At 55.5% G+C, this 18,007-nt stretch overlaps 1 protein-coding gene across 1 annotated transcript in view; it reads left to right on the top strand.

Annotated features, from left to right (window-relative positions):
- Nucleotides 1-18,007, top strand: part of LOC136158481 (uncharacterized) — a 166,414-nt gene that overhangs the window by 128,140 nt on the left and 20,267 nt on the right. Inside the window, exons 46-57 of the mRNA XM_065920298.1 lie at nt 2,473-2,610; nt 4,472-4,646; nt 6,806-6,927; nt 7,461-7,601; nt 9,064-9,177; nt 9,287-9,415; nt 10,035-10,196; nt 11,863-12,027; nt 16,107-16,275; nt 16,701-16,885; nt 17,105-17,197; nt 17,359-17,563. Coding sequence (XP_065776370.1) covers nt 2,473-2,610; nt 4,472-4,646; nt 6,806-6,927; nt 7,461-7,601; nt 9,064-9,177; nt 9,287-9,415; nt 10,035-10,196; nt 11,863-12,027; nt 16,107-16,275; nt 16,701-16,885; nt 17,105-17,197; nt 17,359-17,563 — 1,798 coding nt within the window. The remainder of the gene's footprint in view (nt 1-2,472; nt 2,611-4,471; nt 4,647-6,805; nt 6,928-7,460; nt 7,602-9,063; nt 9,178-9,286; nt 9,416-10,034; nt 10,197-11,862; nt 12,028-16,106; nt 16,276-16,700; nt 16,886-17,104; nt 17,198-17,358; nt 17,564-18,007) is intronic.

The following is an 18,007-nucleotide window of genomic DNA, read 5'->3' as shown; positions in this document are numbered from 1 at the left end:
CTGACATACAGCCGTGTTAGTGCATCTAGCACAGTAATCTGATTTGCATCTACTATGAAATGACTGTAATGAGTTAGTTAAATCTGTTTTCTCAGAGAGATACAGAAAAAGAAAAGGAAAAAAAAATCTTGTGATGACAACTGTTAGGATCTCTTTGCTCTCTTTTTTAAAATTGGTTTTATTGGAATATAGTTCATTTACACACTGTGTTAGTTTCTGCTGTGTCGCAAAGTGGATCAGTTATACATATACATATATTCACTCTTTTTTAGAGTTTATTCCCGTATAAGGTCACTAGAGAGTATTGAGTAGAGTTCCCTGCGCTATAAAGTAGGTTCTTACTAGCTCCCTGTTTCATCTCTGGCAGCGCCTGTATGTCTGCCCCAAGCTCCCAACTTATCCCTCCTTCCCCTTGGTGACCGTGTTTGTTTTTCGCATCTGTGACTGTGTTTTGTGAATAGGTTCACTTGTACCATTCTTAACAACTCTCAGATATACCATCCAGCAGAGTTAACAGTAGTCCTCTCACTGTACAAACATCACTGGTATTTATATCACCAAGTCTTAATATCTTGCGATGTCTTTCTGTTTATACTTATATATGTTATATACTTGTATATATTCACACACATATTTTTGTATTGTGAGTAATATTGAGCTGTTTCTGGAGGCATCTCATTACTCCTAAATACTGCAGCTGGTGTTTCCTATAACAAGGGTATTTTCTTGTATAACACAGTAGAATTACCAAATTCAGGAAATTTGACACGTGACATAATATCATTGTTGAGTGTACAGCTCATCATAAAATTTCCCAGTTACGCAGTAATTCTTCTTTCGCAATAAGGTCCTTCTGAGCTGTTTTGTTTGTTTTAAATCTGGGATGCAGTTCAAGATCACCCAGGGCATTCAGTTGTCATGTCTCTTTAGTTTCTTAATATCTAGGACAGAGGTCTGCAAGCTTTTACTGTAAAGGGCCAGGTAATAAATATTTTAGCCTTTATACACAATACCCTCTCTGTTGCCACCATCCAGTTTTGCCATGATAACAAAACAACAGCCATAGATGATATGTAAATAAATGGGCTTGGCTGTGTTTCAATAAAACTTCATTTTCAAAGCAGACAGTGGGCTGAATTTGGCCCAAAGACTGACCCCGATCTAGCGATTCTCTTCCTACCACCTGCCTTTCTTTCCTCTAACATTTTATTATTATATTTTTCAGGACACTGAAAGATTCAAACAGCTTCCTAGTGAATACCCGCATACCTGTCACCTAGATTTTTTCATTCATATTTCCCTCTACTTTATCACACAGCTCTCCACCCTTAATTTTTAATGCATTTCAAAGTAAGTTGCTGATACTAATATATGTCCCCCTAAACATTTTATATCATTAACCACCTTAAAGAACTCCTGTATTGAACAACAAGGATTTACTGTATAGCATAGGGAACTGTAATCAGTATCTTATAATAGCCTATAATGGAAAAGAATCTGAAGCCGTATACCTGAAACTAACACAATATTGTATATCAACTATCGTTAAATTTAAAAAAGAAAGAGAACTCCCGCATGGACGATTTTGTAGTATCCAGGCAATCGTTTTGCAAAAATCCTCTGTTTGGATTTGTCAGATAGCTTGTGTAAGGTGTGATTCAGGTTGGACGTTTTTGACAGGGTAGTCACTACACTATTGATGTTTCTGGAAAGCTCTTAAAAATACCAATTCTTGACCCAGTTTCTAGAGGCTGTTTTTACAGGTCTTAGATGGGGGCCCAGAGTCTATATTTTTAGCATGTGCCCTGAGTGATTCTGCTCTTCAACCAGCCTGGAAATTAGCACATGATTTCATATAGTTTTCATGTCAGCACATCAATAAAGTAGGTTTCATCATCCCAGTTTACCTGGTTAGAGAGTGAAGTCCTAGGGGTTATGGAACTAGCTAGAGGTCATTCACCCCATGCTTGGAAGAGCCAGAACTGAGTCCCGGTCTGTTTGATGCACTGTTTGTGTGTTGTCCTCTGCTCTAGACTGCCCCCTCCCATTTACAGTGATAATTAGAATGCCTGCCTGCTGCAGGCTGGTAGCCATCTGCAAGTCAGTGTTAGAGCATGAAGGGCATGCGGAGATTGTTGTCCTGGCCACACCTGGTGGTCTTACCTGAGCTTAGGACCCTCGTTCATGCTAAGTCACTTCAGTCATGTCTGACTCTTTGTGACCCCATGGCCTGCAGCCTGCCAGGCTCCTCTGTCCGTGGGATTCTCCAGGCAAGAATAGTGGAGTGGGTTGCCATGCCCTCCTCCAGGGGATCCTTCCTGGACTTCACGTCATCACAATGCATCTCACCCAGGGAGCTGTAGGTCTTTAAGTCTGGGGGCTTTGGGAGGCAGAGCCTACTTCCAGCGCCTTCCTGAATGTTCTGTCAGAGACTTGGGTGAGGAAATCTGCCTTGCTTTCGTTCTGACCCAGCTACGATACTCCGAGGGTGGAGCCGAGGGCACATTTGTGTTGATGGTGGAGGAGCATCACTTCCAAATGGGTGCCGGACTCACAGCTGCTAAGAACACCCTTACCAACATCATCAAGCTGGAGCAGACCTTCCCCCAGGTGCGTGGAGGAGGCCAGGGCAGGCTTGGTGGCAGGGGTACGGGGGGGATGTTCCTGGGGCAGCCCTTTGAGAAACGAGGAATTGTCCTGTTTCCTGGGAGGATCCACTGCAGGATGGGCTGTGATGTGGGCAAAATTTCCTGGAACGGATTCTCAGCTGGTCTCAATGTCCCTTCTTCCCTTCCCCCCACCTCCCTTTCATGTTATTTACTGAGCATCTACTAGGTGCCAGGCCAGACACTGTTCCAGAAGCTGGGGATGCTGCTTAGAGCAGACTGATGAGTCCTTCCTCTCATCGAATGTAGTCTAGTGGGGAGACTGTGCCTGCAATGCATCAGAGATGTGGGCAGGAGACAAGTCGGGGAGATCCCCTGAAGAAGGAAATGGCAACCCACTCCAGTATTCTTGCCTGAAAAATCTCATGGACAGAGGAGCCTGGTGAACTACAGTCCATGGGGTCACACAGGAGTCAGGAACAACTTGGTGACTAAGCAACAACCAAAAGTGGGGAGGCTGACGAACAACAAAAAGAAAATCAAATTAGAAAATACACCAGATGATGATGCCTACTATAGAAAAGGGCTTCCCTGGTGGCTCAGATGGTAAAGAAACTGCCTGCAGTATGGGGTGACATGAGCGGGAATGACTGGGGAGCTATTTAGGTGGCCAGCGAAGGCCCCCCTAAGGAGGTGACAACGGGAGCTAGCCTGAGATGACAAGCAGATACCAACCATTTGGAAACCTGGTGACAGGGCATCCCAGGCAGAGGGAACAAGACATGCAAAGGGCCTGGGGCAGGAATGACTGGCACGTTTGAGGATTGGCCGCTGTGCTGGAGCAGAATGGGTGAAGGGGAAATAGTAGGCAGGAGTGGTAATCTAATTATGTAGGGTGAGTCAGGCCACAGAGAGCAGTTGGGATCGTATCCTCTCTGAAATTGGAGGCATTTGAGGACCTGATCCAAAGGGTACTTTCAGACTCCTCTGGCTGCTGTGTAGTGAGTGACCTACAGGGGGCAGCAGAGGCACCAGTGAGTAAGCTGTGAGCAGGGTCTTAAGAATAATGGTATCTTGGACTGAGATGGGGGCAGTGGTGATGGGCTTTAGAGACATTTAAGAGTAAACTCCCTTACCCCCCCTGAAAGTCTCCTCTGCCATCCTCCTGTGGCACCCAACAGTAGGGAGAGTGCCCCTTGCTGAGCCTTTGCACAGGCTGTTCCTTCTGCCTAGAATGCCCTTCCCTGTTTTATCCAGCAGCCTCTTTCTCTGTGTTCCTTTCCCACCTTGAATATCTTCCATGGCTTCTCTTGTCACCTTGCACCACCATTTTCTGACTCTGTGACTATCTCCCCACCAGCCTGGAGCCCGTGAAGGGCCAGGTACAGTCTTGGTTATTTTGGGGGTCCCCCACACCCCAGCCCTGGGTCAGGGACATCACACCAGCTCATTAAATGTTGGAGAAATCCTTCTACCGACCACAGCAGCCCCTTGTGGCACCGTCCATGGGCCCAGCCCTGGACTGAGCACATCACTCTCCTTGTCTCACTGAAGTCAACACTATCATGCTTACCCTAGTTTATAGATACGGAAACTAAGGTTCAGAGAGGTTGGGAAACTGGCCCAAGGCCACACAGCTTGGAAGTGGAGCTGAGAGGCAGCTGTCCTCTTTACAGGGGGCGTCAGTCTCTGGTTTGTCACAGCCCTTCCGCCCCCTTGCTGCACTCCATTTTCTACCAGTCCAATAAACAATTAGAGTGTTGTTTCTTGTCTTTCCTCTCCTGAAAGCTTCTCTCCTTTGCTACCCTCAGAAGGAACACGGGCTGGGCTCCCCAGTGACCCAGCTCCATCTTTTTCTTTTCCAGCTCCATGCCCTTCCTGGGGAGCTGGTCCTTCAGACCTCATACGAGCAAGCCCGTGACGCCCGAGTCCTGCAGCACATGGTGCTGTGGGACGGGCAGGGCCTGGCCCTCGAGGGGAGCCTCAGTGGGAGCCTCTCCGGGCCCTTCCTCAAGCCCGCCAGGACCCTTGGTCTGCAGGGTGAGTCTCCCAGGGGCCATGCATCCACCCGTTCACTCAGAGCATCGTCACTGAGTGCTTGCTTATCCCAGGCACTGTTCCAGGCACTGGGGATCCATTGGGAAGCAGGATAGCCCGGGACCCAGATCTCAGGGAGGTTCACACTGAACAAGATAACGTCAGAGTGTCTCCAGGAGTCAGAACGCCTATGACAACAAGCAGGGTTTGGTATTGTGGTGGGGGGGTTGGCGCTCCTCCAGGTGGGTGATCTGGGAAGGCTTGTCTCAGGAGGTGACTTTCAAGCTGAGCCCTGAGTGACGAGAAGGTGAAGCTCTGGGGAGATCATCATGGGCAGAAGAGGAGGAACAGCAGGTGCAAAGGCCCTGGGGTGGGAAGAGGCTTTGTGGCTGGAGCGATAGTAGCAAGGTCAGTGTGGCTGGAGTGGATTGATGGGAGGAGCAGAGGGGCGGAGATGAGGTGGGAGAGGTTAGGCAAGCCAGGACACACAGGGTCTCAGCCCCTGACGAGGAGTTGGGGTTTATCCTGAGTGTGATGAGACAGGAGGGCAAGGTGAGGGCGTGGAAGATGTGGCGACCCCTAGCATCCCCGAGGGGTTGCAGGCTGAGGCAGACAGAATGCAGGTTGGCAGGGGAGGCGAGTGTGGCCCCTGCGAGGGCACCCGTGACCCCCTGAGGCCCTCCAGGAAACAGCCCCGTCCCCACGGGGCCATGCAGACACACAGCCTGTCAGTTTGTGTTTGAGGGGTCTGCGTACACAGAGCAGAAGCTGACCTGCTGGCCTGCCAAGCGGGAGATGCAGTGCAGACCCCGGCCCGGGGCGGGCACGGCTTGCTGGGTGGCCCAGGGGGGTTCCCCGGGATCAGGGTTGCCACATGTGTACCCTGCAAGGCAGAGGGAATGAGAAGACCCTCAGCACGCCACGGCAGTGTATGTTGTGCGTGCCCGTGTGTGCGTGTGTGAGTGTGTGCACGCTCAGGGGGCCCGTGGATGGGCCGAGCAGCCTGTGGACCCTGCTGTGTGGTTACTGGGCACCGGAACCAGCAGGTCAGGGGCAGAGGGAGTGAGGGGTTGCAGCTCTGCGTGTGGTCCGTGCTCCCTGGATTGGCGACCAGGTGACACCTTGAGAACCAGCTTAGAGCCACTGCCTCTGGGCACAGCTCCCCAGGGTCCATGTAGGGACAGCCCCCTTCCAGAGGGCTCAGAGGTGGTCTTTGTCTGCAGTGGAGTCTCAGGTGGCCTCTTGCTCTGGGGGGTCTAGGATGGCAGGAGCAGTTGGTGGCCTTTTGGGATGGAGTCAGATGGTGCCAGAGGTCAGGGCAGCTGGGCTCAGGCTTCAGAGATGAAGGAAGAAAATCGAGGGCCAGGAGGCCGTGAGGCCTCAGCGATGGGCTGTGTCATACCCCAGGATGGAACGGGAGCATGGGGCAGCTGTGTGTGACCAGGTGGGCGTGGAACAGTCAAAGTGCCTGGGGTAACCATGTGTGTGAGGGACCCGAGAGTAATATCAGAAGGTGTATCCGTCAGCTACTGCTGTGTAACAAATGACCCCAAACTCAGTGATTTACAGTAATAAGAATTTATCACTGCTAATGAGCCTGTGGGCAGCTCTCTGGTCTTACTCACGCATCAGGGTCAGGCCCTAAGTTGGATAGGTGGTGCTGCTGATTTCGGCTGCACTTTCTTACCTGTTCGGGGGCTGGTTGGCTGTCTCCTGGTCGGGGACAGTCTCTGCTGAAACATCCAGGCTCTCCTCTGTGTGGCATCAGTGTCCGGCCGGTCAGCCTGGGGTTATTCTCACAATGGCTGGGTTGGGGTTCCAGAGAGCCAGACGGAGTTGAGGACTTCAGGCCAAAGCTGGGGTTTTGCAGTGTCAACTTCACCAAATTCTACAAGCCAATCATGAGGCCAGCCCAGGTTCCAGGGCCAGAGAAACAAATTCCACCTCTTGATGGAAGAGATACAAGGCCTCCTTGCAGAAGTCCTGGAATGGGGCTCTCATGGGGACGCTGATGGACCGTTGAGTGGCATGGGGACCAAGTGAAGGGACAGCTTCTGAATTTTGTGCAGATTACATGCATGTGTGGCCCCAAAGTGGCCCCCTACCCCCTCTTGGCCTCAAGCTGATGCATGCCCCCTGCCTATACACCCCTCCCTGCCCAGTGGAGCTCACCCACCTGCTGCCCCTCCCCCTGCCACTGCACTGCCGCTTCCGCCTGACCTCCAAGCATTCTACACGCTATCACCGGGATGACCTGGTCGTGGGCTGGGACGGCAAGGACCAGGTAGGCATCGGGCTGGAAGGGGACCCGGGAAGCCCAGTTTGCGGCCTGAGCAGGACACTCAGGGCCCTGCCCTGCCCGAGTAGCATTAATGGGGCCAACCGGCCTGAGGACCACGGGAAGAGCACTGGGGGGGAGCAGGGAACCTGGGTCCCAACACCACCTGGATGATAACAGGAAGACCAGTGGCTGACGCATAGCGACGGCCTCTTGTGTGCCAGGCACCCCAGCCCCGTTTCAGAGAGGAAACTGAAGCTCACACAGGAATGGAGCTACTGAAAGGCAGGGCTGGGATTCAAATCCACGAAATGCCTCTAACCCCCTGTCCCCTCTCCGTCATATGCTTGTCCCTATCTGCTGCTCTCCAAGCCTCAACTTACTCCTCTGAAAAATGGGCTGAAGCTCCCAGAGGGCCTCCCCCAGTGGTGGGCCAGCAGCCCTCACTCCCTTGACCTTGATGAAGGAGGTGACCTGTGCTGGGTGGTGGGGAGGGCCTCTCTGGGGGAGGCCTCCCGCTCAGCCTGACCCCTCCGCAGGTGGCGCTGTCCTCCTCTCTGCAGCTGGGGAAGGGCAAGCTGGCCGCCCGCCTGGCCCTGGCTCACCCCTTCAGCCTCTCCTGGCGGCGGGCCGAGGCCAGCGGCCTTGCTGAGAGCAGGGGCAGCAGGCAGAGCCGGCAGGTGAGCAGGGAGCAGCCACGGGGCCCTGGGTAGACAGCTCTTGGGGGTGGGTAAGCCGCATGGCTGAGGCCACGGGTGGGACATCTGGGACCACATGTGGGGGGAGGAGGATCTTGTTTGTTCATCAGAGACAAGGATATCTCTGGAATCACAGTGTCCTGAAGCTTGGAACCCCAAGGGGGCCTTCATTCATTCATTCCTTCATCGGGACTGTATTAAGCACCTACTGTGTGCCAGGTAGTGTTGAGGTGCAGGCGTAGTCCCTGCATTGATAAAGCTCACAGTTTAGTGGGAGGAGCAGTTCATGAGCACGTCTGGTTCATCACTGATGCGCTGTTTTGTTTAGTTGGTCACTGCAAGGGTTCACATAGGGCAGCCTGGACTCTGCATCTGACTGGGAGGCTTTGGGCAGTCTTTAGCACCTCTCTAAGCCTCACCTTTTTTCTTTTTTTTTTCTCTGTGAAATGGGAGACAGTAGGCCAGTGTGTGCCAGGCAAAAAGACCAAACCTCAAGAGAATGAATGAATAATAAATTAAGAGTTGTGATGAGCCCTTAAAGAAAGTAAAGCTGGTACTAAGAGAGAGAATCATTGGAGTCCGGTGTGGGAGGAGACTTTAGATGGGGTGGTCAGAGAGGACTTCATGGAGGAGGTGGCTTGTCAGCTGAGGACCTGTGGATGCCGGGACAAGCAGGAGGAGCAGCAAGTGCAAAGGCCCTGAGGTGGGAACAGGCTGGGATCTTCAGGAGGAGCCAGAGGCAGTTAAGACCAGCACGGAGGAAATGATGGGCTGGGGGCCAGTGAGGGGGCAGACCACCTGTCTTAGCTCGGGCCTGCCATAGCAAAATACTACAGGTTGCATGGCTTAAACCACAGACTAGAGGCTAGAAGTTCAAGATCAAGGGGCCAGCATGGCCAGGTTCTGGTAAGAGCCCTCTTCTTGGTCTGAAGCCTTCTCCCTGTGTCCTCACACGTTGGGGAGAGAGCTCTGTGGGGTCCTTCTTACAGAGCACGGACTGCATCATGACCCGCCCACCCCACCCCATCTAACCCTAATCACCTCCCAACACCTCCTGATGCTGTCACATTGGGAATTAGGGTTTCAACCCACAGGCCCCAGTGAGAGGCTCAGATTTCACTGTCCTAGGAAATGATGAGTCTGAGTGTTGAGAATGGGGATTTTTCCACGCTGTAAACACTTCTGGTCTCCAGTCTGGGCGTGGCTCTGCGCTCTTGCAGGCATGAGCCGGAAGAGAAGTCAGTGTGTCTACTCCCGCCTGCCTCCTCCATCCCTTAGAGGGGTGGGCGGGGGGCCACCAGCTTCTCCACCTTCCCCCCCCATCCAGGCTCTGCAGCCCTCCCTCTCTCTTACCTCCCCACCCCGACACACAAACGGGGGGACCTCAGCCTCTCCTCCGTCCCCCCTCTCCTGTCCACCTGCCGCTGGCCGCATCTCCACACAGGTACAGCTTGCCTGGAATGGAGGGCAGCCGCTGGCCTTGCAGCTCACCTGGGCCAACAGGTCCTCAGCGCAGAGCGTCTCCTGGGATGGCTGCGTGGCCGCCTCCCCTGGGCAGGTATGCACCGCCTGCCCTCCCGACCCGGTGCCAGGTGCCCCCAAACCCCGGGCCTTGTTCTGCCCCCTGTGCCCCAGTCACACCTGCCATCCTCTTCCTTCCCTGTCAGCTCCAGAACATCTGGGGCCTGGGCGCCCTCAGGGCCTGTGGGGCCTTAACGCAGACCCCAGCTGTGTTCAGCGAGTGGCTAGATCTGTCCTGGGATGGACGCCGGGTACAGCAGAACCTGACGTATGAGGTGAGGCCTGGGAAGCTGGGTGGCCCCACCAGCTGCAGAAAGTGGCTGACTCTGGGGCCATAGGGTCCTGGGTGTAAGTGCTTGTTGTGCTGGGGGGCCCTGGGCAATTCATTTCTCCATTGCAAGCCTTGGTTTTCTCATCTGTGAAATGGGCACAATCATCCTGTAATGTCATGAGAGTGCTGGGAGGTCAGGAAAGCAAGGTGCCCAGCATGAGGTGGGCACTCAGGGAGCAGACCGAGGAGTAGGTGAGCCCAGTGGGGAGGGGTGGGGGGAGGCTGGGGAGCTCAGGTTCCCAGAGGTGTCAGGGTCAAGGTCTCCCCAGCGTCACCATCTGCCTGGGGCTCCTGATGGGCTGAGTGCTGCTCTGCAGAGCCTGGGGCAGGGGCTGGGCCATGGAGAGATGAGGGCAGCTGGCCTGGAAGGGCCCTTGTCCCTTCTGGGTTTCCTTAGGCCCACAGCCCCTCAGCCTCCCAACAGAGGTCCTGCCCGGAGTGTAAATGCCCGCGCTGGGGCTGCCTGGGGCTCTGATGGGGTTCCTGGCACCTCCTCTCCTCTTGAGGGTCTCCTTATCTCTTCCGGGATGATCCCCCATCCCAAGATGCCTCCTTTCTTCCAGAGGCGCCAGCCATCCCTCCCAGACAAGATCCATGCAGAGGCCATGCTGGAGCGCGTCCTCGGGGCCCCCTGCCCCACGCAGAGCTTCCGGGGAGACATGGAGACCGACCATGCCCACTGGCTGCGCCACTCCCTGCAGCTGGGGCTCTGCCACCTGCCCAGGGTGAGTCTGTCCCCGGGGAAGGGCCCAGGGACCCGGCGGTGAAGACAGGACGGAGCCCGCCCAGGGCAGGGGTGTGTGAGGGAGCCGGGTGTGGTCATCATGGGTCTGCAGGGCCTGCAGGCGGCCCTGGGCGGGACTCTCTCCTCTCTGAACATCTGGTGTTTCATCTGAGGGGTGGGAGATGCAGTTGGTTCCAGCACGTGGGGTGATGGGGAGATTTAAGATGTGGCACCAGGAAAGTGCTCAACATGTAAACCAAGCTGCTGTTTTCATTATTGTTAGGGGGAGGGGCTGGGACCCCTGTTCCCCCAACATTCCCCTGAGTTTGTTAGCTAGTTGATTCGTCTTTCCTGCCTTCCTCCACCCACCTTTTACCCATCTTTCCATCCATCCATCCATCCATCCATCTATCTACCCACCCTCCAACCCATCTTCCCATCCATCCATCCATTCATTCATCCTCCCTGCCTCCCCATCTTCCAACCTCCCTCCCTTCCATCTATCCATCCATCCTTCCCCTTTCCCATTCCCCACATCCCCTCATCTCTCTAACAGTCCCGGGGGCCACAAACATTTCCTGCAAAGGGTCTGATAGTAAATATTTATTTAAAAAACTTTATGTATTTGTTTTTGTTTGTGTTGGGTCTCAGTTGCTGTGTGAGGCTTCCTCCTCTAGCTGCAGCGAGCAGGGGCCATCCTCTAGGTGTGGTTCCGGGCTTCTCACTGCGCTGGCTTCTCCTGTTGCAGGGCATGGGCTCTAGGCAGTGGGGCTTCAGTAGTTGCAGCACCCAGGTTTAGTTTCTCTGTGTCAAGTGAGATCCTCCCGGACCAGGGACTGAACCCGTGTCCCCTGCGTTGGCAGGCGGATTCTTAACCACTGGGCCGCCAGGGAAGTCACAGTAAATATTTTCAGTCTTGGAGACCATATGGGCTCTGTTGCAGCCACTCAAGTCTGCCATTCTGCCATGAAGGCCACCATGGAGGACATGTAAATGAAGGGGTATGGCCAGTCCCAATAAAAACGTATTTACAAGAACAGGTGGTGAGCCAGATTTGACCCATCAGCTGAAGTTTGCCAGCCCCCAATCTGTCCATCCATTCAGAGAGCATTTGTGGGTCTTACTTACGCCAGGCTCTGTTCTAGGTGCAGGGACAAGGATGGTGAAAGGGACAGACCAGGTGGCCGCCCTCCCAGAGAGTCCAGTGGGTAGAAGAAGATAACCAAGACAGGTGTAGTGAATGCTATGAAAGAATGAAGCAGGGAGAGAGGACGAATGCAGAGTGTGGTGAGAACAGCCAGTGCAAAGGCCCTGTGGCCAGAGCATGCTTATAGATGTTTGAGGAACACAGGGTGGCGTCTACAGAGAGAGCAAGGAGGTGAGGTTAGGAAGATAATGCAGACCCACAGGACCTGCCAAGGAGACCAGCTTCTCCTCCAAGTGCAATGGGAAGACAGAGGCTTTGAGCAGGGGAACAGTGGCTGATTTGCATTTGTTTTTAAGGTAAAATGGAGGAGGGGCTATAGGCTGGGGCAGGAGTGGAGGCCGGGATAGGCTATTGTGACTGTCCTGGCGTGAGGGGCTGGCGCCTGGACCAAGGCCTAGTGAGAGGAAGCTGTGCCCCTGCGTCTTCCCTGACCACTGACACCCCCGCCTCCTCGTTCCAGGCCCTCGCGGTCTACGGGGAGCACACCCTGGGCAGCGGTGAGCTCCTGCTACACTCCAGATGCCAGCTGGGCCTCGCCCCAGACCCAGAGCACGGCCTGCACCTCAGCCTGATGCTCCGCAACCACAGCAGGCCCCGAACGCATGACTACTCCGGGGAGCTGGAGGTAAGGTGGCTGCCGGCCGCAGAGGTAGATACCCTGCTGGCTGGCTGCCCCTGTCCGGCCGGTGGACCACCACTGACTGGGCAGCCCTGCCATCTAGTGGCCAGGATTGGAACTGCAAGCAGGCACGGGGCGGGGCGGGGCGGGGCGGGGGGGGGGGGCGCTGAGCTTCCTTGTAGTGGGACCGCCCCTCCCCCCCCACCCTGAGCCTGCCAGCCCTTCCCCACCCAGGCTGCCCACCCCCCTACCCCCACCACCCCCCAACCCGAGACAAAACAGCTCCTCTGCTGCCCCAACACCAGCCCTTCCTGTAACCAGGAGGCAATGGCTGGACTGCCTGGGTTTGAATCCCAGCCCAACCTCTTCCTAGCTAGCAGTTTGCCTCCCCTGTCTGTGCCTCAATTTCCTCACCTGTAAAATGAAAGCGAAGTCGCTCAGTCGTGTCTGACTCTTTGCGACCCCATGGGCTGTAGTGTACCAGGCTTCTCCGTTCATGGGATTTTCCAGGCAAGAGTACTGGAGTGGGCTGCCATTTCCTCCTCCGGGAGATCTTCCCATCCCAGGGATTGAACCCGGGTCTCTTGCCTTGCAGGCAGACACTTTACCATCTGAGCCACCAGGGAAGCCTTCTCACCCTCACCTGTAAAGTGGGGGATAATCACTGCACCTATCCTACCTCCCATGGGATTAATATTGTAGGGATTAAATATGTGAACGTGTATATTGCTTAGAACGGTGCCGGGTACAAAGCCAGTACTAAGTATTAGCTTCTTTTATTGTATGTGTCTGTTCACTCAGCTGTGGCTGACTCTTTGTGACCCCATGGACTGTAGCTCACCAGGCTCCTCTGTTCATGGAATTTTCCAGACAAGAATACTGGAGTGGGTTGCCATTTCCTACTCCAGGGGCTCGTCCTGACCCAGGGATTGAACCTGCATCTCTTGCATTGGCAGGTGGATTCTTTACCACTGCACCACCTGGGAAACCCCAGCTGCTATTATTATTGGCTTTTATTGGCCCAGTCTTCTCTTATCTCTCCCTTTCCTGGCAGCCCAGCGAGGTAGAAAGGGTTCAATACCTGCTCTGCCCTCATCTGGCCAAATGGTATTGGAAAGGGACCTCTCCGAGCCCCATTTCCTTACCTGTAAGTGGTGGTCAGATATATTTCATAAGGTGGTCAGTGGGGTTCTGGGTACCCCTCCTCTCCACCTACACAGCATGGGTATAGAGTAGGTGCCTGATCAGTGCTGCCATATGCCTATCTCTGTGTCTCCCTGACCTTTGCCTGGTGACTTTCCCTTTACAAGCCTCAGTATTCCCCTCTGTCAAATGGGAACAAATCCCACCTCCTCTGCAGAAATGTTGGGAAGAAAAAGAAACAGAGTTTGCACGGCACATGCACACAGGAAGTGCTCATGAGATGGGCGTTTCCTGCCAGTGTCCAGAGCGGGACGAGGCATTTCTGTGTCTGGAGCTCACCCAGCCCCTGCTTCCGAGCCCAGGAGCTGTGATGGTTTCAAAAGCATTTTCCTTTCTGAGGCTTGCCAAGGCTGGCTCTCATTTCTCCGTTGGCCCACCAGGCCGCCAGCCACCCCCGCATGTGTAATCCCAGTGCCCCAAGGTTCACATCTCCCCGCAGTGGGTGGTCAGGGAGCGGGTGGTCCCTCTGCTTCCATCCTGAGCCTGTGGGTGGCTGGTTTTGACCGCCTCTCCTTTGCCCACACCCTCTTTGCCCCATTTTGGGGTCCGTGGCCTGGGGAGGGTTTTCCCAGCCTGGTTTGGTTTTCACACCAACCTGATGGAAAAGAGGGACAAAATTTGGGGGGGGCAGGCACTTACCCCAGCTGCTGGGGCCCCAGCCACTCTGACTAGGACAGAGCTCAGATGCAGAAGGCCATCTGCAAGGAGCACCCCAGGTGTGGTCTGCAGATGCCTGCTCCCCCACCCCCCACCAGTCTCACTGCCCAAGCACTGTGAAATCTCCTAGGAATTCCTGGGCACCACTCCTCCCACCCACTCAGAAATCTGCTGGAAGGAGACTCGAAACTGCATGCTTTGCGAGCTCCCTGAATTGGATCCCTAGGGCTGACAAATTACCCACCAAGTCAGTGCCTTAACACGACAGAGATTTCTTCTTTCACAGTTCTGGAGGTTAGAAGGCTAAAATCAAGATGTCAGCAGGGCCATGCTCCCTCTAGAAGCCCCAGGAAAGAATCCTTCCTTATCTCTTCCAGCTGCTAGGGGCCGCCAGCAATCCAGGAGTTGCTTCGTTATCCCAATCTCTGCCTCTGTCTGCACATGGCCTTCTCTTTCTTTACTATTTGTTTTTATTGATTTGGCTGTGCTGGGTCTTAGCTGCAGCGTGTGGGATCTTGTTCCCTGACCAGGGATTGAACTTGGGACCCCTGGAGAAGGAAATGGCAATCACCTCCAGTATTTTTTTTAAATATTTTATTTGTTTATTTATTTGGCTGTACCGGGTCTTAGTTGTGTTATGTGAGATCTAGTTCTCTGACCAGGAATTGAACCCCGGCCCCCTGCGCTGAGAGCCTGGAGTCTTAGCCACTGGACAACCAGGGAAGTCCCCCCCACCCAGCCTTCTTATAAGGACAGCAGTCATCAGATTTAGGTGTCCTTATATGACTTCATTGCAAATTTATTTCATCTGCAAAGAACAGACATGCAAATGACACCACATTCACAGGCACCAGGGTTAGAATTCCATCAGATCTTTTTGAGGAACACAATTCAACCCATAACACACCTCCCGCACACATTCACACGAACACACACACACACACGCATTCTGATTCCTGATAAACTTTGAGAACCACTGTTCTACATCTGATCTTACAGATTTTGACACGGAGGCCCAGAGAGGGTAACACGGTGACTCCAGGCTGCACAGCTTGGGAGATGCAACATTTGGACCAGAATACAGAGCAGCTGAGTTCAGGCCTGAGGGGCTCCCCTCGTCCACACCTGCATCTCAGCCAGCCTGTTGCCTCCCCTCCTCCTGCAGGGTCTCCCTCAGGGTTCCTTCCCTTTAGGCCGCTGAGGGTTTTCCTGACTCTGCTCCACCCTGGGTTGGGAAGATCCCCTGGAGAAGGAAAAGGCAACCCACTCCAGTATTCTTGCCTGGGCAATCCCATGGATGGAGGAGCCCGGAGGGCTGCATACAGTCTATGGGGTCGTGAGGGAGTCAGACAGACTGAGCACGCACATTCGGTGTTATTTTATCGGTATGTCATGAGTTGTTCCAGGCATATGTTCCACTGGCCGTCCATGGGGTTGTGAAGAGTGGGACGCAACTTGGTGACTGAACAACTGCCTGTCTTGTGTCCCCTCCCCTCTCGGCTGGTGGCTCCAGGGGCTGGGACGAACTGCTCAGTGGCCTGGCCTTAATGCCAGGTGCCACCCACCAGGTCTCCTTGACCTTGCAGAGACATTTGTAGTGGTTCTCTTGCAGATACGGAAAAGCTCGCTGGGAGGGGGAGACACCCAGGTGCTGCAGATGCTGAAATGCCAATGCCCAGCTCCTCCCCCAGTCAGCTGGGTCAGAATCTCTGGGGTGAGGCCTGAGCATCAGGAATTCTTAAGCCATCTGGATGCCGTGTCCATGCGCAGTTAGGTCCCTGGATGTGGATTTTAATAAGCGCTTATGCAGTCAGTAGGGACTCTGAGCCCTGTGCTTCCCTGCTGGCTCAGACGAAAAAGAATCCGCCTGCAATGTGGGAGACCTGGGTTCGATCCCTGGGTTGGGAAAATCCCCTGGAGGAGGGCATGGCAAACCACTCCAGTATTCTTGCCTGGAGAATTCCGTGGACAGAGGAGCCTGGTGGGCTAAGTCCATGGGGTCGCAGAGAGTCGGACACGAGTGAGCGAGTGAGCATGAGCTGAGGCCTGTGGCAGGGTCCTTGGGTGCGGGCACCCAGCGCTTGCTCCTGAAGGTATGGGGTGGGGTGGGCATTGCCTTTCCCCCAGAAGGTTCAGCCTCAGTCTCCCCAGCCACCTCTCCCCAGGTCTGGGGCCAGCAGAGGGCAGGGGCAGGTCCCACTCAGGCCTCTGCCCCCCTCCCCCAGCTCCGTGGCCCCAAAGCTCAGTGGCTTGGCCTCCTGGGCCGCGTCTCCACCTCGGCTTCTCGAAGCCTGGTCCAGATGGAGGGAAGCGTGGCCGACGGGGATGAGAAAGTGAGGCTGTCAGTGTCTCGGGCCCCAAACTGCCTCCAGGCCTTGGTGGCCCACGAGGAAGGTGAGTGGAGGCGCTGGGTGTGGCTCAGTGGGGCTCAGCTTGGTCCAAGACAAGTCAGAGATTGGGGTGCTGGGAGCTCATAAGTCAAAGGCAACCCTGGTAGGGTTCATGGCCCCCCACCCCCAGCCAGGAGGAGAGGAGCTCTCCATGGCCACCTGGATTGACTGTGATGCAGGAAAGGCTGGGGGAAGGTCTGGGTCAGAGGTGGGTGTGGGGATGGGGAAGAAACCAGGCTTTGGGTCTAGGGGGGCATCTGAAGGTTGATGTAGGCAACTCATTTTGAGACCCTCAAGCCCCAGGGCCTTTGAGACTCTGCCTGTGGGCAGTGGGGAGCTATAGGAGGCTATGGAGTGCCAGAGGAGTGGGCAGCTGGGAGGCGGATGGATGAATCCTCGGCTCGACAGCAGGTCCCTTCCTGGCCCCAGGGAGGCAAGAGGAGAGCGTGCTGCTGCGGGCCTGCGCCCACAGGCAGGCGGCAGAAGTGGAGGCCCTGTTCCAGGACCGAGGGCAGCCCGTCCAGCCGCTGGTTCGCCTGACCCTGCAATCTGCCAGCCAGAGCCTCCGCTTGGCCGCACGCGGCTGCCAGGGGACCCTGCTGGGCCACGTGGAGGTGAGATGGCTGGTGGGGGGCGGGTTGCCATTCCTACCAACCCAGCCCAAGCCCCACCCTGAAGCCACAGGCCCAGGCTCCCAGAGTCCAGTGGAGCCAAGGAAAGCAGAGGCAGACAGCCCATAGCGTGGCATGCAGGTCCGCAGCCCTGCTGCTGGCATCGGGAGCTTTCTGCCCGCTGTGTTCCCGGGGGGCCAGCCTGTGCTTCTGTGTCCACAGTCCAGGGTAGCTGCTCTCGGGTCCCAGGTGCAAGCCGGGCTGGAGGAGAGGATCCACAGCTTGGACGCCTACGTGAGAAGGTTCCAGCGCCTGGTGGGTCGAGGGCACTTGGAATATCACTGGAGAAGGGAGGGAGCGTAGGGCTGGGCGGGGTCACTGCTCTGCTCTGTCTGGGGCCCCCTCTGAGGACACGAGGGGTGCAGGTGGCCCCAGACCCTCACGCTGATCCGGCCTCCATTCCCCCCGCCACCCAGGTGCAGCCAGCGGGTGCCCTGGACGGCCTTGCCAGCCCGCTTCTGCGGCTCTGCCAGGTGGGGCTGGGGGCCGTGCAGGACGGCGGCTGGGCGGTGTCTGCGCTGTGGGGCCTGAGCCTGGCCAGGAGGGTGCTCACCCACCAAATGCCACTCTCCCTGGAGAGGCTGCAGGCGGGGCTGGAGCAGCTGCGGAAGGAGCTAGAACGTGAGTGCAGGGGTGGTTGGGGGGGGGTGGTGTGTGACCATGCCCCCGATCCACACCTAACCCCAGGGCCCCTGATCCACGCCTGTCCCCTCACACTTGGCCTGGGGCAGTGGTTCAAGCAGGAAGGCCACCAGATTCCCAGCAGGCCCACACCCCAACTTCCTTGAGAGCCCTCTGCCTTATTTCTCGTGGACCTACACCCTTCTGACTCGGGGAGCCGTGTCCATTTTTTAAAGAAGAATTCTATTGATTTAGTGCTGTTTTTGGCTGTGCTGGATCTTTGTTGAGGGGCAGGCTTTTCTCTAGTTGCAGCGAGCGGGGCGGGGGGCTGCTCTCTGGCTGCGGTGCGCAGGCTTCTCGTGGGGGAGCACGGGCTCTGGGGTGAGGGATCTTCAGTGCTGGCGGCACATGGACTCTAGTTGCCGCTCCCGGGCTCAGTAGTTG

This window comes from Muntiacus reevesi, chromosome 2, assembly GCF_963930625.1.
Source record: "Muntiacus reevesi chromosome 2, mMunRee1.1, whole genome shotgun sequence".
NCBI classification, from domain to species: domain Eukaryota; kingdom Metazoa; phylum Chordata; class Mammalia; order Artiodactyla; family Cervidae; genus Muntiacus; species Muntiacus reevesi.
Note: the sequence above shows the minus strand (reverse complement) of the source record. Positions and strands in the feature narration are given on the sequence as shown.